Source organism: Geotrypetes seraphini, chromosome 1, assembly GCF_902459505.1.
Source record: "Geotrypetes seraphini chromosome 1, aGeoSer1.1, whole genome shotgun sequence".
Lineage (NCBI taxonomy): Eukaryota > Metazoa > Chordata > Amphibia > Gymnophiona > Dermophiidae > Geotrypetes > Geotrypetes seraphini.
The window spans coordinates 533,632,885-533,653,740 of NC_047084.1; the positions used below are offsets into that span (position 1 = coordinate 533,632,885).

At 40.4% G+C, this 20,856-nt stretch overlaps 1 protein-coding gene across 3 annotated transcripts in view; it reads right to left on the reverse strand.

Moving 5' to 3' along the window:
- LVRN (laeverin) overlaps positions 1 to 20,856 on the reverse strand; it is a 126,598-nt gene that overhangs the window by 38,307 nt on the left and 67,435 nt on the right. For all 3 annotated transcript variants that reach the window (XM_033929063.1, XM_033929064.1, XM_033929062.1), the window contains 6 exons: positions 17,111 to 17,254; positions 16,692 to 16,757; positions 16,459 to 16,524; positions 12,594 to 12,760; positions 9,325 to 9,401; positions 2,032 to 2,168 (listed from right to left, as the gene is read on the reverse strand). In XM_033929063.1, coding sequence (XP_033784954.1) covers positions 2,032 to 2,168; positions 9,325 to 9,401; positions 12,594 to 12,760; positions 16,459 to 16,524; positions 16,692 to 16,757; positions 17,111 to 17,254 — 657 coding nt within the window. The remainder of the gene's footprint in view (positions 1 to 2,031; positions 2,169 to 9,324; positions 9,402 to 12,593; positions 12,761 to 16,458; positions 16,525 to 16,691; positions 16,758 to 17,110; positions 17,255 to 20,856) is intronic.

The following is a 20,856-nucleotide window of genomic DNA, read 5'->3' on the forward strand; positions in this document are numbered from 1 at the left end:
GGGACGGGGAAAATTTTGTCCCCGTATCATTCTCTATCACAGATCACAATTTCAGAGTCATGGCTGTATCAATAACCCACTTGAGGATCTGCAAAGCTATGACATGGTCTTCAGTCCATGCATTCACATCTCACTATTGCCTTGAATAGACTACCCAATACAATAGCCAGTTTGGTCAGACAGTTGTGGAGAATTTGTTGAGTCTAGAATCCAACTTCACCCTCCTAGCCCATTCTTTTCAGTTCCAGGCTGCACATTCACAATAGGCCCGTTTATTGTTACTGCTATTGGTTCAGGTTGGCTTTGCCATTGCAAGTCCCTATTGACTGTTGTTTTCAGTGAGCCTGGTAGCTAGGGATTCCCACATGAGAACTAATTGTCCTGCTTATACTCAGAGAAAGCAAAGTTATCCACCTGTAGCAAGTGTTCTCCAAGGACAAGCAGGACAATTAGTTCTCATATACCCTTCTACCTCCCATAGGAGTTACATTCTCTATGCACTGCATGTTCCAATGACTTGGAAAGGTAGGAAGGCATTCACACATGCAAAGTGCAAGCTTACCACATGCTTCTAGAAGTCTTGGAATGCTGGTTAGTGACTGCAATGGGGCTCCGTTGGGTGACATCGCCCACATGTAAGAACATCTGCCCTGTTGTCCTCAGAGAACATCTGCTATAGGTGAATAGTTTTATTTTTTCAACACTAGTCCATCCGCTATAATAATTCCCTTAGCACACATGCGCACTTCAAACCTGGTGGCTCTGTGCATCTGTAGCTCCATGGCCGGCAGAGAAATTGTATTGTAAGAAGAAGAGAAGTTGGTAAAACGTTTTGGCACGTACATTCGATTTGCTGCGAGTGGCGGTTTACTTTACTTAGCAGCAGTTATTCTGTGCCATTTGCCATTTGATTAAAAAAAAAAAAAAAAGGGGCATAATAATTGACATCCCCCCTAACATCACCAATATTCCCCGACATCCCGGACCTCCCCCGACATCCCCCTGACATCTCCACACACACATACAGAAGGACAGGGGGGCCAAACAGACGGGACATTGACAGACTGACAGAAAAGGTGGCAGTGAAAGACACACACAGAAGGACAGGAGGCCAGGGAGAGAGATTGAAAGAAAACAAAACAGACAGTGTTCAAGGAGAGAGAGACACACAGAAAAAAAGACATACAGCGGCCAAGGGGACATTCAGCGGCCAAGGAGACAGACAGCAAAAAAAGACAGACAGTGGCCAAGGAGAGAGACAGCAAAAAAAGACAGACAGCGGCCAAGGAGAGAGACAGCAAAAAAAAGAAAGACAGACAGAAAGCGGCCAAGAAGAGAGAGAGAGAGACAGAAAGAAAGAAAGAAAGAAAGTCAGACAGAAAGCGGCCAAGGAAAGAAAAAAAAGAAGAAAAAGAGAGAAAGAAAGAAAGAAAGGTCTATTTTAGCACCCGTTAATGTATCGGGCAATAACTAATGGTAAAATCCATTAGTTATTGCTAGGATAAGCAGCATAAAATCTGGATTCTTACCAGGTACTTGTGACCTGGTTTGGCCACTGTTGGAAACAGGATACTCGGCTTGATAGATTTTTGGTCTGTCTCAGTATGGCAACTCTTTATGTTCATAAATCTAGGTACATGAAAGGCAGCCCTAAATTTATAAGCATAACTTTAAGTTCCTAAAATAAGATGAATTTTCAGGTGAAAACTTAAGACTTCTAAGGACTCTTTTTACAAAACCACAGAAGCAGTTTCTACCATGGGCCTGCGAAGTAAATGCTCTGACACTCATAAGAATTCTATAAGTATTGGAGCATTTATTTCACCAGCTCACAGTAGAAACCTAAACCACAGCTTTGTAAAAGCCAGCATAAATTTGCCCAAAAACAGGACACAAGTTTAGGAGCTCACTTTTTTGGGGGTTGAATATCAGGCCATAAATTGTATTAGAAAGCGTGAATTTTGGAGAAGAGAGGTTCTGGACTGAAAAGTTCATTTTAGAGCATATGGATAATACAAAATAAGAGCTTGCCTTTGGGTCTTTTTCAAGTTGAAGCACTAGTCTGTCCCAATTAAGTTGGTCATAGTTAGCTCGGTAATAACCAGTTACATTAACATTTAAAAGAATCCATTCATGTTCTGATGACAGCTGCATTTCAGGAAATACTTCTGAAAAGATAAAGAGAGAGAAGTACCTTTAAGATCTGATCAATTTAAAATTTTATAAGTTTTAACTGGATAGGGCTGGATATCAGTGTTATCTAAGTAAAGTTTCAAGTTTATTAAAAAGTTTGTTATACCACTTATACAAATTTCTAGGCGGTGTACAGCAATAATAAAAAGGGGAAATCATTAAAAATTACACAAACGAAAAACCACTGAAGACCAAAAAGTAAACTCCACACAAATAGGGAAAAGGGAAGAACTACAATATTTAAGATAAAGCACATTTAAAAGGGAAAAAACAGTAGGAAGGGAAAGACTGACAATTGTTTAGTCCTAAAAAGGACAGTTTTATCCGAAAGCATCCTCAAATAAGAAAGTTTTGAGTTTAGCTTTAAATTGTTTAAGAGAGGGTTCCATCCGCAAATGGGGAGGCAATGAGTTCCAAAGGGTAGGAGCAGTAACAGCAAAATTATTGGATCTCAAAGTGTTGATCGATTTGAGAGATGGGACAATTAAAAGATTCTGCGATGTGGAACGAAGAGATCTAGCTGGGTGATAAGGAGTAAGAAGTTGATCAATAAATGCTGGTTGATTGAGTGATTTAGTAGTAAAAGTTAATAACAAGATTTTATAGTTAATTCGATGTTCGACCGGTAACCAGTGAGCATCAATTAAAAGAGGTGAAACATGATCATATTTTCTAGCACCATATATAATTTTAATAGCAGTGTTTTGTATTATCTGTAGACGTCTTATTTCCTTTCTGGTGATACCCTTATAGAGGGAGTTACAGTAATCTATACAAGAGATGACTAAAGAATGGATTAATGCATTCAAGGAAGAAAGGTCTAAGAGTTTGGAAAGAGAGCGAATCATTCTGAGGCGGTGGAAACATTTCTGAACCACCGTACTGATGTGTTCATGGAAAGAAAATTTAGAGTCAAAAGGTAACCCCTAAAAGTTTCAAGGTGGGTATCATTTTAATTGGAAGGGATTCAAGTTTCAAGGGGGCCTGGAGAGTTAGCCCCTCTTTAAGAGGGAAAATCATAAGTTTGGATTTATCAATGTTGAGTGATAACATATTTGCATCAAGCCATGATTTGATTTTATCGAGTTTTAGGTTGATGGAGGCAACTTCACCAGTGTTATTCAAATCAATCGGGTGAATTAACTGTACATCGTCGGCGTATGCGAAAGTGGTGAAGCCAATAGATTGGCCCACTGTCAGAAGGGGAGACAAAAAGATATTGAAAAGGAGAGGGGACAGGATAGATCCTTGAGGAATCCCATATCTAGTGGAAGAAGGTTCAGAAGAAGAGTTGTTAAAGATAACCTTAGATGATCTGTTTGAAAAGTAAGAGGTAAACCATTCAATAGCACGTCCCGTTATACCTATTTCACAGATAACCATGTCCCTGTCCCATGTCCCCAAGTCAGTGGACTAGAAGGGTAATTTTCAAAAGCAGTTCTATATGTAAGATGTTGGTTTGTGTTCAGAAATAGGCTTTATAAAGTTGTCGGCCTGATTGCAGATAAACTTATATGCATACAGCCTGTACATGTATAAGCATACCCGGACTGAGGGCAGGGTTGGTGAAGGGTTTGCATTTATGCACCTATATAGAGACGGGATATGATTGAGGTCTACAGAATCCTGAGTGGGGTAGAACAGGTAAAAGTTAATTGATTTTTACTCTCCAAAAATACAAAGACAAAGGGATACTTGATGAAAATCACATGGGAATACTTAAATAGGAGGAGGAAATATTTTTTTCATTCAACTAATAGCTAAGCTCTGGAACTCATTGTTAGAGGATATGCTATATAAGTGATAAGTAGTATGGTAACAGTGGTTAGCGTAGCTGGGTTAAAAAAAAGGTTTGGACAATTTCCTGCAGGAAAAGTATATATTCTGCTATTGAGATAGACATGAGGGATCAGTAGCATGGAATGTTGATACTATTTGGATTTCTGCAAGTACTTGTAATCTGGATTGGCTATTGTGGAAACAGAATACTGGGCTGACCCAGAGTGGCTATTTTTATGTTCTCATGTATCATAAGTTTGAAAATGCATGTACAAAATAACCCATAAAATTTGTACATAAAAGTGTAAATGTAGGTTCATAACTTACCTGGCTAATTTTCAAATCAGAAGTACTGTATGTGCATATTTCTGCTCTGAAAATTCATTAGTACACACAGGGGAAAATACGTATGCACTTTTTATTGTGGTGAGAGTTATGCAAATACTGTAGTCCCTAAATTCTAACCAGGCAACAAGTTGACCAGTTTAAATTTAAGAAGCAATTAAGGTGGGAAATTTAAAAGCAAGGATCTATCCCTTTAACTCCTAAAGTTAACTGTACAAATCTTTTATCAACCGCTATCTTGCATTGTTTGTAAAGCTACCCATAAAGAGAGGTTAATATTCAGCTGTAAGGAGAATATAAAATGTCTTAACTTAAGCAGGTTTTTGGACGTTTTAAAATTTTGATTATGCACCTCATAGGATTTTAATTCATCTAAGTTGGCACTTGGATTTCCTAATAGCAAGGACATCCAAAGTGTCGATAATCAAAACCAACTTTTATGGATGTGCAGCAGCATTTCTAAGCTACTGTGCATCCAGAGCTCAAAGGGGCATATTGGGAGGTGTGTTATGGGCAGGAATTGGATGGACTTAAACCTGGACATACTACAGCAATAATCAAAGCTTTCCTAGAGGGAACTTAGACGTCAGCAGTTAGACCTGTTTTAGTTGCATCTAAGTGCCCCAAAGCTGCCCAAACTGACCAGATGATCCCTGGAGGGATTAAGGCATGATCCCCCCCTTACTCCCCCAGTGATCACCGAACCCCCCTCCCACCACCCAGAGAGGGGGGGAAAAACAGCATATTGAGGGTTTTCCATTAGCTGATCGCGGCAGAGGAATCTCCATTAGCTGAGCCGGTTTTGGAGATTCCTGCCAGCTCAGCTGATGGAGATTCCCCTTGCAAGGATTAGCTGAGCCGCGGAACCCTACACCCCTCCCCGACATCCACCAACATTTATGGACAACCCTCCACATCACCCAACACCACCCGACATCATGGAACACCCCACATACATTACCCGACACCCCCGTACCTTCTACTGCAAAATCAGCAGGAAGGAAGCCCACTCCCTTCTGCCTATAGGGCTACGTGCTGAGAATGATGGACCTTCCCTTCCCAATGTATCTTGGGATGCAGTGGGTGGGGCCTAAGGCCCTAATTGGCTAAAATGGGGCTTTTGAACCAATCAGGACCTTAGGCCCCTCCCACTGCATCCCAAGATGCATTGAGAAGGGGAAGGCCTGTCATTCTCAGACGTGGCCCTGTAGGCAGGAGGGAGTGGGCTTCTCTCCTGCCAATTTTGCAGCAAAAGGTACAGGGGTGTCAGGTGATGTGTGGGTATACCATGATGTAGGGGGGGGTGTTCCATGATGTTGGGTGGTGTCAGGTGATGGGGGGATCGCAGAAATGTTGGGGGATGGGGGAAGCGGTATAGGGCTCCACGGCTCAGCTGATCCTATCAGAGGTATCCCCCTCATCTGAGCCGGAAGGAATCTCCGAAACCAGCTCAGCTGATGGGGATTCCTCTACAATGATCAGACAAGGTAGTTGGGTACATCTACAAAACTTGCTTTTGTGCATTTTTCATGGGGACTTTTTGAAAATGGCCAAAAAAGATAGACGTTCTAAGGACCAAAACTTATACCTAGGTCATTTTCAAAAATAAAAGGTAGATGTCTGGCAGCTTTGAAAATGGGCATTTTTTTCTCCTGAGTTTGTGGATGGCCTGCCCAAAATGTCCAACCTCAGACTTATACGTCCAGTCAAAAATGCCCCTCCACGAATACAATTTGTTTAGATGATGCCACTGAATATCCACATACATCTAGAAAATCCTATGTTGGACATTTTCAAGTGATACCTGCTATTAGTGGGGGGCTACCAAGACATTTAGGTAACAATTTTAAGTGTGTGGCTCCTTATAAGTGCCCCGATGGTACATGGCAAGAGCCTTTTCTATAACAGCATCTGTTTAAGTCCCTTCAGTTACACCAGCCTTACAGCTAGCACAACTGAATACACCCAAATATAGCAAAGGTGCATAAAATTTGTGGTATTTAATAAACTGTGTGTGTAACTGGGAGACATGCCTATGTCCCATCCACAGGCATGCTTCCCTGCATTTCAGCACTTGCACATTCCCTTAAAGAATAGCACTTACACCCATAATTTTCCTGTGCTACTTTTTCCTGTGTATAAACATGCAAAAATGTGCTGAGCAATTGCCCTTTAAGATAGATGTTGACAGGGCAACTCTATAAAGTACAAGCTCACAGGTACACATGTAAGTCATTAAACTAATGACATATATATGTATATGTACAATCATACATTTATTCCAAAATTATGCCTAAGTGCTAGTGTATAAATATGCATATATCCTACATGATATGCAGTTTACAGGTAGGTGTATACTTGGTTGGAGTCTGATTCCAGTTTCCTTTCAGTTGAAATAGACTTGACACCGAGATATTTAAATGTCTATCATATCTCCTCTATCTTCAAAGTATACATATTAAAGTCTGTGAATCTGTCCCCATTTGCTAATGATGGAGATCACTGAACATTTTAATAGCCTCCTTCAGGACCAACTCCATTTTCTTGAAGGTGCGGTCTCAAGAACTATACAGAACTCTAGGTGAGGCCTCACCAGATACTTATCAAAGGCAATATCACCTCTTTTTTTCTGCTGGCCATTCCTCTCTCTATGTACCCAAGCATTTTCTGGATTTGGCCATCACCTTTTCTATCTGTTTGGCCACTTTAAGATTGTCAGATATGATCACTCCCAAGTCCTACTTGTCTTTCTGCTATATGGCTGGCATAAGTGTTCGCACCCAAATTAAAGGTGTGTATTTTTGCTGTTACACTACTATTCTAGAAAAGGAGGACATGTGAGAGAGGGGAGAAATGATAGAGATGTTTAAATACCTACATGGCATAAATACACATAAGGTGAGACTCTTTCGATTGAAAAGAAAGTCTAGACTAGAGCGAGAGGGTATGGGAAGAAGTTAAGAGGTAAAAGGCTCATGAGTAACTTAAGGAAATACTTTTTAACAGAAAGGGTGGTAGATGTGTGAAATAGTCTCCTAGCTGAGGTAATGGAGACAAAGACTGTGTCTGAATTCAAGAAATCGTGGGATAGGCAAGTGGGATCTCTTAGGGAGAGGGGGGAGATAGTGGATGCTGTGGATGAACAGACTAGATGGACCATTTGGTCTTTATCTGCCGTCATGTTTCTGTTTCTAAGTTCCTTTATACAATATAGTAGAATAGGTTCCTACCAGGTGCCGAATTATGAACTTCTTCTTTGGTGATTCACCAAATGCTATCACTATACAAAGAGACAAGCTTTGTGCCATTAGGTGATACAACCAAACTGCACCTTTTAGTTCATTAATAACCCCTGACATAGCCCTTGAAAGGGCGAAACATTGCTGTATCTGGCTTTTTATTATTTATGTATTTATGATTTTATATTTGATGAACATTGGTATTTTATATGGTAAACAACTTAAGACAGTCTTTTATCGATCTGCTTCTTTGCTGTTGATGCCAATAATTATAACCTGCAGAGTGGAAGGTGTAGCTCGATTCACACAATTGTAACATGGCTGGGGTTATATACATGATCCAGTGCCCCTGTAAGAAAATGTGTATAGGTTGCACGAGCAGACCTATAAAAGTGCAGCTAAACGAGCACAAGTTGAGGGTGCAGACTCAAAAAGAGAATGCTCCCTTGGTCAGACATTGGCTTTTGATGAAACACACCTTGCAAGACCTATGCCGGCAGATCATAGAAGTGGTTAAAGTGGGGTGCAAGGGAGGCGATATTGACAGAATGCTGGCTAGAATGGAGCTAAGATGGATTTTTGAGGCTAATACAATTGTTTCGCATGGCCTGAACGAAGACAATGACTGGTTAGCAGTGGCGGAATAATGCCGCTATGTTACAGCAGGTTGTTTTTTCTTTTTAAATTGCTTGATTCTTTTCTGCAATGTGTTTTTTAAATCCTTGGGATTAATGAAGATCTGTCTCTTTAGCTGAACTTGCATGGACCTATGAAAGTAGTAGGGAGATTTTTTTGTACTCAGGTTTCCCTGTATGTGCAGATTTCCCCGGGCAGGGTGACATCATCCGAAGCCCCCGCCTTGTTTTAAAGGGCAGAGTAAACGCGGCCATTTTTTTAGAGAAACTTTGCCACTGTCAGATGAAATGGGTAGTGCTGGAAGGTAAGCTTGCAGCTCTAGCTCATGAGTTTTAGAATGGATATGTTGGGATATTTTGTAATCAGCTTTCTTTTGATGTTGCAGCGCGTATAATCTAAGACTCGCCTCAGCCCTGAAGAAGGAAATTGAAACGGATGTTCGTTGGATGAGGTGCAGTTGCAACAAAAAAGCTAAGTAACAATCTAATACTATAGCTTGATTAAAACATGCTTGATTTAAAACAATGAAAAAATGAAACACATGGGTGTAAGAAATTTAAGAAAAAGTTTAAAGTAATTATAAAAGGAAAAAAAGTAAGGGTAAAATCTGGTTCACTTCAGTGCACGGTCAATGATGATTCCAACTGGCAGAAGTTAAGCTACTTCGCTGGTATTCTGAAGAATCAGCAAGAAGTTGCACTAATAGCATTTAAGGTGGAATGAGCAGTATAGTAGAGTTTATATCTATTCAACAGCCACAGAATTATTTTTGAAAAAAAAAAAATACTTATGCAGTCAGCCCTCTATCTGATTATCAACCTTTATTCTTGGCAATAAAAGAAATACATTTATGTAATAGCATTTTACTTACATTTTCAACAGAGGCAACTGAAGTAGTTTTGTGAATAGACTTATCTGGATAGAGCTTTTATTTACAGAACAAGAAAAAGCTTAAATAACTATTTCTTATGCCTACTAAAAACTATTTCATTTTATTAGGATTACATTTATTTCTTGCTTTTTTTGCCTTTTGAATTTTATTTTAAACTCCAAAATTACACATTTCCTTTCCTTTATAAATATTATAGACTCATAGGAACTTTTGTTCTCTTTGTGAAAAAAAATTACTTACTGCTCCTATTATCCAGCCACATTAAGGGTTGTTCATATCCATTTTTTATCCAAGACACTGGAACAATCCATGTATGACTTCCCAAATGAATTTTAAAAAAAGAGAACATTATTATTATCCAGTCTAAACTGCAGAATGAAACATGGAAACAAATAAAATAATCTAGGACAGATTATGAATATTATTATAATTAATAACAGGCCCACAAACCTTTACTAGGAATTTTTTGAGGCACCTGTAGAGATTTCAATGAAGTCTCATCCACCTCTTTGATCACCTGGGAAGGACTGACCTCTAAAAGGGAACCTAGATCATTGAGTACTATTCACTCTACCATCTATATCTACATCTCCTAGAATCTCTAAAGCAACCTTTGTTAGATGACTCCCTAGCAAGGGACCTAGAATAGTCTTCTGGAATTCTAGACACTTTAGACCAAGAGACTCTTGACAAGCTTCACCAACTCATCTCCAAACTAGAGACCTCCCTCCCTTTAAGGGTAACTTGCTGAGATGCGTTTTAGAAGCAACATCAGCAGATCAATTTCTAAACCACAAACCATGTTGAGCAAACACAAAAAGCACAATATTCTTAGCCAAAGCTGTAATCAAATCACATATCTGCCAAGTAAGCTGCTCCCCCATATCCAAGTGCCCAGAAATAGCAAATGCTGATGACGAAGCACAGTTACTTACCTGTAACAGGTGTTATCCAGGGACAGCAGGCAGATATTCTCACACGTGGGTGACATCATCCATGGAGCTTAGTATGGACTGTGCAAAAAAAGTATACTGCCACTTTAAATCTTTTGAAGATCTTGAGACTGCCCTTACCGCTTATGCGCCAATGCCTTCCTGCCTAACATCAGCTCGTGGAGCCATCAGTTCAGTGAAAAAGCTAAGAAGTCAACCAGGGGAGGTGGGAGGGCTGTGAGAATATCTGCCTTCTCACATGTGGGACTCCCTAGCTGAATCCTGAAGGGTTGAAGAGTACTTGGCATAAATTTTGTAGACCTGCTTGGCTGAATCGACTATCCCATTTGGAATGATTCTCTAAATTGTAATGGGATGTGAAGGTATGAATTGAGGACCAGGTAGCTGCTTTCCAAATGTTCTCAATGGGAGTGGAACATAGATAAGCTACTGAGGTTGCCATTGCTCTGACTTTATATGCTGTGACATGACATTCCAGCTGCAGCCCAGCCCAAGTATAGCAAAAAGTGATACAGTCCGCTAGCCATGTATAGATGGTTCTCTTGGAGATAGGAGCTCCAAATCTGTTAGGATCAAATAACTGGAACATTTGAGTGGAAGTTCTTTGATGCTTGGTTCGATCCAGGTAGTAAGCCAGTGCACATTTACATTCCAATTTGTGGAGTGCAGCCTCTCCAGGGTGAGAATGCAGTCTTGGAAAGAAGACAGGTAGAACTATAGACTGAATCAAATGAAATTCTGAGACAACTTGTGTGCGAAGAACTACCCTATTGTGGTAGAATGTTATATAAGGAGGATCCGACACAAGCACTTGAAGTTCATTGATTCGGCGTGCAGATGTGATACAGATTAAGAAAACTACTTTCCAGTTAAGATATTTGAGAGAGGAAGACGCAAGCATTTCAAAGGGAGGCTTCATCAAAGTTGAAAGTATAATATTAAAATTACAAGCAACTGGAGGAGGTTTGATACGAAAAAGGCCTTTCATAAATCTGGAGATCAATGAGTATGCAGATAATGGTTTGTTATCCAGTAGTGTATGAAAAGCACTAATAGCACTGAGATGTACTCTTACTGACATGGTTTTAAAACCAGAGTTAGACAGGTGTAGGAGATAGTCAAGGACTGATAATAGAGGACGTGTCCAGAAATAATGACTGTCTGTGACACCAGAGTTTGAAATGAGTCCACTTAAAGCTGAAGCAATGCTGCGTGGAATGTTTTCTTGAAGCTTCTATGTTGGTTGATACTAGTGCAGACAGAGCAAACGTATCTACTCGGTGGAAGAGATATACCACACTATAAGAGTTAATGAATGGCGACTGGGATGGAGAAGGAACCCCTTGTTCTGTGTTAGTAAGGTTAGAAAAAGCTACAGTGGAATGGGTCAAAGAAGAAGAAAAGGGAACCAGGATTATCTCGGCCACCGTGGAGCTATGAGGATCATGGTGGCTGACTCTTGTTGGAGCTTGAATAGAATCCTTCCGCTACAAAAATGATTAGTAGTAATATTTATTTAATGAAGGCTGAAATATCGTTTCTACCTGAGAAGATGTAGCGCGACCTGGAAAACCTACAACATGCATGATGCTTTCTGCAGTATTGTAATGTCACAAACTGCTACAGGACCTTTTCTAATCCTGCAACCACGGTGTTAAAATTCAGCTGTATTTCCTATGGTTTTCCATAATTGAGGCTTTAAGACATCTTGGACCCCTGAGGAAGAAGTTTCATCAAAACATGAACCATGTTAGGGCCCAGTTTCTAACATCGAGAACCACATTGTAGAAAACAATAGTTTTGTAGTTTTGTGACTTCAATAAAGTTCCTGAATCACATACATCATCTCTGCAATTTTCCTTTTTTGCTTAGTTGTTTGCTCTCCGCTGCAGAACTGTTGGATTTCTCTTTGTCTTGCCAGCTGCAGAAACCCTGAGTAAACATATAATCCAGGAATACCTCCATCACCAGTGAGCAAAACACTTACCACCACTGGCTGAATATTGGATCCATAGTAGATAATGGCAGTACTTTTCTGGAGTACTTTTCTGCTAATGTAGAGGAGACATATAAAGGTAGCAACAGTGCCCTCTCCAAGGTGAAGAGAACAAGAGGGCACTCTCTAAAGTTAAAAGGGGATAGATTCCATACAAACGTAAGGAAGTTCTTCTTCACCCAGAGAGTGGTAGAAAACTGGAATGCTCTTCCAGAGGCTGTTGTAGGGGAAAGTACCCTCCAGGGAGTCAAGAAAGGGTTATATAAGTTCCTGCTGAACCAGAACGTACGCAGGTAAGGCTATACTCAAATAGGGCACTAGTCTTTGACCTAAGGGCTGCTGCGTGAGGGGTCTGCTGAGCACGATGGACCACTGGTCTGACCAAGCAGCGGCAATTCTTATGTTCTTATGTGCGTCAGCCCTGGTACTGTATTATTACCCTATCTTAGTGTAATGGAAACTGTGGATAGTTCCAAGACAGGGGTTACATGCACATTAAAACATTGTTTACTGACAGAAACTGAAGAATACATAAGAAGAAAATAGAAAATTTAACATACTTGTCAGTGTTTTGCTTATCTCCTGCTAGAAGATAAAACTGGTTTTCAGTCAAGATTCCAGTAGAGGTATTCAGTGTTAAAATTGGAATTCCCTTCCCCCATGTCCAGGAATCCATTACATTTTTCAATGAGGTTGGCAACTGAACTTCATTCTGTTCATCTATAACCTTAATAAGAGGTCTGGATTATTAAAAAATATATTGCAGAAACAAAACAGTACAGTTGCTGCATGCATTCTCAACCATTGACAAGAAAACAATAAAAAATGGATTTTATCATCATATTTTCTGGAATTTCATAGCAGCTGACAACTATAATAAATCAAGCAAGTGGGTCTGTGTCTAAAGCTCTGCAGAATCTATACACCTATCTTGAGGCCAGAAATGAGTATAGAAACATGAAGGCAGATAAAGGCCAAAGGGCCCATCCAGTCTGCTCATCCACTATCTCCTCCTCTCCCTAAGAGATCCCACATGCCCGTACCATGCTTTGTCTCCTCTACCAGGAGACTCATGCAGTTTGGCTGAATATCTTATATGCTTATAAAGTAAAATGAATATTGCTGGATGATGAGTGTGAGACTGCTGGGCAGACTAGATGGGCAGACATGCATGTCTATCTGCTGTCATTTATTTTACTATGTTACGAATTTGGCTAGAGACTCCCGAATAGCAGAGAATAGGCCAATAAGGAGATATTTAGGGGAGCCTCTCTCCAAAGTATATTAATAAGCGAGTTAATGTATTCTACAATATTTATGAGGGGGTGCTAAAAACTCTCATCTCAACCAACTTCCAAAATTCTGAGCATTATTTTGTCACTGTAGCTGAAAAGACAGTTATCTTTATTTCAGTAAGTGCCAGAGAGTGGTAGAAAACTGGAACGCTCTGACGGAGTCTGTTATAGGGGAAAACATCCTCCAGGGATTCAAGCCAAAGTTGGACAAGTTCCTGCTAAATTGGAACGTACGCAGGTGAGGCGGGACTCATTTTAGAGCACTGGTTTTTGACCTGGGGGGGCCGCATGAGCAGACTGCTGGGTACAATGGACCACTGGTCTGACCCAGCAGCGGCAATTCTTATGTAAATTTGCAGAAACAAAATTCTATGTTTTGACATTGTTTCAGATCACTGATTGAACCATATCCACGTCATTCTCTTCTTGGTTGGGCTGAGAACTTTTCAGCACCATCTTGTATGAAATTCTCTATTCCTTTGAAGAAATGCAAAGTTGCACCTCTGAAGTCCATAGCATTTGAAATTGATAATAATAATTTTAAAAAAGAGCATGAACCATGCTCAAGTGCTGTTTTAATCTTTTAAAAAAAAAGAGCATGAACCATGCTCAAGTGCTGTTTTAATCTTTAAAAAAAAAAGAGCATGAACCTTGCTCAAGTGCCGTTTTAATCAGAGCTATACCTTGAATAAATATGCTAAGAAATAAAAATCAAGCTTACAGTGCACATCGGCCATATTCCATAAACTGTGCCCTAATTGCAGGCACCTAGCAACGCCTAAATTCAGGATCTGTACCAAAGTTAATTTTTCAGACTTTAACTAGGACTTCAGCAGAACGAGATTTAGGAGTAATCATCAGTGCAGACATGAAAACTGCCAATCAAGTGGAGAAGGCTTCATCTAAGGCAAGGCAGATATTGGGTTGTATCAATAGAAGTTTCGTCAGCCGAAAGCCTGAAGTCATAATGCCGTTGTACAGGGCCATGGTGAGACCTCATCTGGAGTACTGTGTGCAATTCTGGAGGCCACATTACAGTAAAGATGTGCGCAGAATTGAACTGGTTCAGTGGACGGCCACCAGGATGATCTCGGGGCTCAAGGGTCTCTCGTATGAAGAGAGACTGAACAAATTGCAGCTCTATACTCTCGAGGAACGTAGGGAGAGGGGAGACATGATCGAAACATTTAAGTACCTCACGGGGCGTGTCGAAGTGGAAGATGATATTTTCTTTCTCAAGGGACCCTTGGCCACAAGAGGGCACCTGCTCAAACTCAGGGGCGGAAAATTTCATGGCGACACCAGAAAGTATTTCTTCACAGAGAGAGTGGTTGATCATTGGAACAAGCTTCCAGTGCAGGTGATCGAAGCAGATACCCATGTGTGATCCCTACGAGGGTCAAGATAAGAAAATTGGGTCATTAGGGCATAGACAGGGGGTGGGTAAGCAGAGTGGGCAGACTTGATGGGCTGTAACCCTTTTCTGCCGTCATCTTCTATGTTTCTATGTAACTGGCTGAAAACCGGCGTGGTTAATCAACAACAAAAAAAATTAAGCAATTTAAGATTTTGGCACCGAACTCTTAGGACGCCTAGTGATGCCTAAGTGGAGACACCATCCAATGCCTAGGGACACCTATGTTAAAAAGCAGAAAGGGTTGTGGGTAGAGAATAGGCATGGTTGACCTTAGGCATTGTTAGGTGTCCAATATAGGCACTGCAAATTAGGTGAGTGAAAAACTGGCCTACTGGAGTGGCGCCTATGTCTAGGACACCTAGCGACACCTAAGTCCACTTAGATGCCATTAGGCGTAATTCTATAAATGGTGCCATTTTATGATTGACAACCGCACTGAGCTGCGCTTACAATGTAGGCACCACTCAGCGCCATTTATAGAATCTGGTCCTAGGTGCAAAAGTGGGAACCCCCACCCATTGCCCTTCCATGTGTACAAGGGAGACAAAATGAGATATAAAAGAACAGCTATTAACCTATTATTAACCTAAGTTGTTAGTAATTAGGTCTCATTGCATAAAATGGGACCTGTGCTAAAACACAAACCAAAATAATTGACCCCAAGGAATTCACAGAGAAGAAAGTCCAAAACCCACTGTGGAATGACGATGATCCTGAAATGGACTTTAATGAAAGAATCAAAGTTCTAAATATACAGTAAAATAATCCACATGAAAAAATAGTAAATAATCCACATACAAATCAAAAGGACCTAGTCTGCTAGTAGCGCAGGACCCAACATGGTCTGCGTTTCGACTAGATCTCTTCTTCAGGGGTCCCTAAGAGTCCTATGATGATGAATACGTGGAAAAACGGGTATGTGGTTTTAAGCAGCGCTCGTTTCTCCACATACCCGTTTTTCCACGTATTCATCATCATAGGACTCTTAGGGACCCCTGAAGAAGAGATCTAGTCGAAACGCGGACCGTGTTGGGCCCTGCGCTACTAGCGGACTAGGTCCTTTTGATTTGTATGTGTATTATTTACTATTTTTTCATGTGGATTATTTTATTGTATATTTAGAACTTTGCATCTTTCATTAAAATCCATTTCAGGATCATCATCATTCCACAGTGGGTTTTTTTTCACCTGTGCTAAAACAGCATGAGTTAGCAGCCCATGGTAACTACACGCCTTTAGGTTTGCTATCCTTAGGTGTTTACCCATCTTAAAGTTAGGTGTTTTATTTCCCAGCTAACTAAAGACAGAAAAAAAATTGGTGTCTGTTTTTTTTTCAAAGCACAGCTAAGGGAGCATCAGTACAGAAAAAGAACAGATGCAATGCAGGCAAATTGAAAGGTAGGAGCATGGGGTATTTTTCCAGTGTTTATCCAATAAGTATCTATTTGTTTCTATAAGGAGCATTTAAAAAGTATTTATTGGGGAATTTGTACAAGAAGAAGACATTTGGAGAGTTTATAGAAGATTTATTAGCATACGATTTAGTTTTTCACAATTTTTGTATATTTTTATATTTGAGCACATGGATTAATTGGAGTACACATTGTGCAGACCAGTCTTAAGGGAACCAACACTTTTTTCGACGCCTAAATCTCAAAACCTATTTTCTGTGAGTTATGCACAAGTGTTAAAATAAAAGGAGTGGATATGTACCGTTTGCAAATGACTCCACAGATCCTCCTGGTCAACATTTGAGAATGAAAATTTCTTCAAGTATGACTGTGATGAAACAAACATAAGCTTCAGTAAGAAGAAAAGTGTGGTGTGCAGGGGGAATGCATATTTCACATGAGAAGCAAGAAAGTTATTTGTACGCATGCTCATTGTTGCTGTATTTTCAAACTGAAAAGACTTCTTAAATCCAGGAAATAGTTCTCTGAACTCACACTGAGCCCTTTGGTAAACAGTCTCTCTGTTAGGAAGCCAGAAATCATTCGGAGAAAGGAAGCACCCTGAGGCACAAAAGAGAGAATATGTGAATTATTTAAATATACTTTAAATATTCAGATGATGACATTCAAACCAGAACTTTAAGTGGCAGTGACCTTTTTCTACCATGAATTTCAGTTCCTACAATAGCCTAAGAATATATTCATATTTAGTTCCTCTAAGCATTTGTTTGGAACCAGACATTACAGACTGTATCAAAGCAAAAAATAAGTGTTAATTAAAGCTTAAGCCAGAAATCTTCAAAGGTCTATCTTCATTTTTGTATCCATTCCTTTATTTGTAGTAGAGTTAAGGAGGGAGGGGGGCAGGGGGGTTGTTGTGTGTGTCATAGCAATGAAACAGAATTCCTTTGTACCTTGATGTAGGTAAACATGTTAAACAGAGGAAATATGTGAGTGGTTAGATGAATTTCTTCTTTTTTCACAGACAAAGGTCGATGGGCTACAGAACCATCTTGTGCAAAAATAGCCTGTAAGCTGAAGAAAAGGAACAGCTCATTCTAGAAATTAAAAAGCAGAGAGAGATTTTAATTAGATGAAGATGATGCAAAAAGATCATATACCAGGCAATCTCTGTATTATACCATATCTCCATCTAGAGCAGCCATTCTCAACCTAGTCAGGCTTTCAGAATATCCATGATGAATACACATGAGATAAATTTAAATGCACTACCCCCATTATATACAACTCTATCTTATGTGTATTCATTGTGGGTATCCTGAAAATCTGACTGGCCATGTGTCCTGAAAACTGGGTTGGGAACTTCTGGTCTAGATGAAATATTGATAATTTATCGCCCTCATTGTTCATTTCAAGGTTTGCCTTATTGGTTTTCAGTGTCTTAATATATACATTTCAATATAATAAGGGAAAATATTTTGTAATATGCAAAGTTTAATGTACTGTGCATTTTCAGGATTCTGTAATATGGAGATCCTAAGGCCACCATTAGATAATAATGAGAATGTACTGAAAGCTCATGATGTATGTACAAAGAGTACATCCATCATTATAAAAATTAAAGGAATTGATACAAGAGCCCATCTTGAGGGACAAAGTTAACCCCGGGATAGGCAACTCACTGCAAAACTGGGTTTGGTTGGGATGGGTTGTTCTCGTCTTCCACATATTCAGCACTAGGCCATATTTCAGATACCAGCACTGAATGTAGGGTACAATGCAGCCACTGGCATTTATCTGGTTACTGGTGATATTCAGATAACTACCTGTAGAAAGTTAGGATAATCTTTTTGCCAGATTAATGAATGAATATTGCTGTTAACGAAATATCTTCCAAACCTCTTCCAGACTTCTGTCCCACCCCCCACCCCCAGACCCACAAGATACTACCTGGAGAGTGCCGAAGCAGTCTGACTAGATCTTCAGTGGTACTATCCAGGTAAGTGCCGCTGAAAATCCAGGTATGACCCACTGAGTGGGACTTATCTGGGTAGGAGCTGCTCCCACTCTAAGTTCCTCTGAAAACTGGGCCGTATATTTTTAATGAGTTTCAAAGTATCCTACCATGACTTTTTTTCAGAGTGTTACTATAATATAATAACTATCAAATAAGAGGGATGAACAACTATACTATCAAAGCATATTATCACCAAAAGATAAAGGGCCCGATATTGAGACTGTGGGAGGCAACTCGGCTACCTCCCACAGTTGGTGGCAACACTGGATAGTCAATGCCAGGGCCATATCCGGCCACCAGCCACCAGCACTGAATTTCCAGAGAAAAGTTTGCCGCTGCAGACTTAGGCAGCCAAGCCAATATTCATCGTCTGGCTGGCTAAGGCCTAGCAACCAAAGATGAACCTGCTCTTTAGGTGGGTCGGCCTTGTCTGGCCTTGTGAATTCACTCTGCCACATTACTAATGATGTCATCTGTAACGTGGCAGAGTGAATTCATGGGCGGACAAGGCCGAAGCAGCCTGTTTAGAGTGCTGCTGGCCCAACACTGCTTAGAGAGGTACCATATGTAGGGCTTGCTTGAGGTCAGCGGGGTTCAGATGGGAGGGAGGAAAGGATGGGGGTTCGGCTGCGTGGTGGGGGCAGGTGCTCGGGAGGGAGGTGCTTGGTCAAGGGTTCTGCTGCACAAGGAATGGGAGGGCATGAGGGAAGGGAAACTGCCAGCAAATCCCGGGACTAGGGCTTATTTTTGCGGTAGGGCTTATATTAAGACCTACCCCGAAAATCCTGCTAGGGTTTATTTTCGGGGTAGGGCTTATTTTCAGGGAAGCATGGTAGGATAATTCCATGGAATCAAACATTCAATGTACACTGTCTCTTCTCCAGGTTGAAAAGCTCTAGCCACTGTCCTCATAAAGAAGTCACCCCATCCCCTTTATCATTTTTGTCACCCTTCTCTGTAACTTTTCTAATTCTGCCATATCTTTCTTGAGATGTGGTGACCAGAATTGCATACATTATTTGAGGTATGGCCACACCATGGAACGTTAACAAAGGCATTATAGCATTCCATTTTTGTTTTCCATTCTTTTCCTAACAATTGCTAACATTATATTTGCTTTCTTAGCTGCCACTGCTCTCTAAGCAGAGGTTTTCAACATATCATCAGTAATGACAGCTAGATCCTTTTCCTGGGCAGCGATTCCTAATGTGGAATCTTGAATCACGTAGCTATAGTTTTAGTTTTTAATAATGTTTTAATATGATGATTTAGGATTTTTTTTTGTGTGTCATGATGATTCTGTTTTTAAATTATGTATGTAACTTTGTGAAAAGTTTAGTTATAAACGGTATAGAAAATGTTTAAAAGAAATAAATAAATATAGTTCAGGTTCCTCTTTCCCACATGTATCGCTTTGCACTTGCTCACGTTAAGGGCTCCTTTTACAAAGGTGCGCTAGCGTTTTTAGCGCGCGCTACCCAAAAAACTACCGCCTGCTCAAGAGGAGGCGGTAGCGGCTAGCGTGCGCTATTCCGCACGTTAAGGCCCTTTGTAAAATGAGTCCTAAATGTGATCTGCTATTGTGATGCCCATATTGTTTTCTCTCATTCTAAGTTATAGAGCACGTGCCTTTTCCTTGTCATTCTCACTATGTCCTGCACACATCACTGAAGATTCACCTCCATAAAGATAATCGCCTACAATTAATTTTTTTTAACTTTTATTTCCTTATAATTCTGAGAAAAGAGAGCATGAAAGAATCCACTAGAATCCAGCCAGAGAAGTAGAAATTTGCTGCTTATATCACTCAGATTTGATACAACTCCTATGAATTGGAAACACTTGCATCTCAAAATGCTATTGGAAATTAAACAGAGAAAAAAAATCAAAATGCATACTGCAGGTCACATACAGTACAGAGCCTAGCTAAAATGTTACACAGTGAATTGTCTACTCAGTTTTTAATCATAGTTACCTAATTCAAATGAACAAAACTCACAGAATACCATGCTTTATAGCAGTGTTTTTCAACCTTTTTACACCTATGGACCGGCAGAAATAAAATAATTATTTTGTGGACCAGCATCGGTCCGTGGACCGGCTGTTGGAGAACACAATATAATCTTATTAACAACACATAATGGTTAACCACAAAATTAAACTACACAAAGCACACTGACAGCAGATGTAAATTCTCAAAATTGACATAATTCAATCACTATATTCAAAAATAAAATCATTCCCCCTACTTTTGTTGTTTTCCTCCCTCCATGCTAGCCTTACCTTCTGGCCTACTCCTGCCTGGCCAGTTTATGCTGCCCCCGGTGTTATCTTCAGGCCGGCTCCTGCTTTCTCACTGATGCAGTGCACAAAGCTGCGGGCAGCAGCTCCTTGCGCGTCCCGTGCCTCATTTGGAAGCCTTCCCTCTGACGCTGCAACGTCAGAGAGAAGGCTTCTGGTTCAGGCGCAGGATGCGCATAGGAGCCACTGCCCGTGTCTTTGTGCACTGAATCAGTGAGGAAGAGGGAGCTGGCTCGAAGATAATGCCACATCAATTGCACCATGGACCAGCAGTTGAAGAACACTGTTTTGGGCCTGATGCATGTGCTGGCCCTGTGGACCGGCAGAAAATTTTTGTGGACCGGCACTGGTCCACGGACCGGTGGTTGAAGAACACTGCTT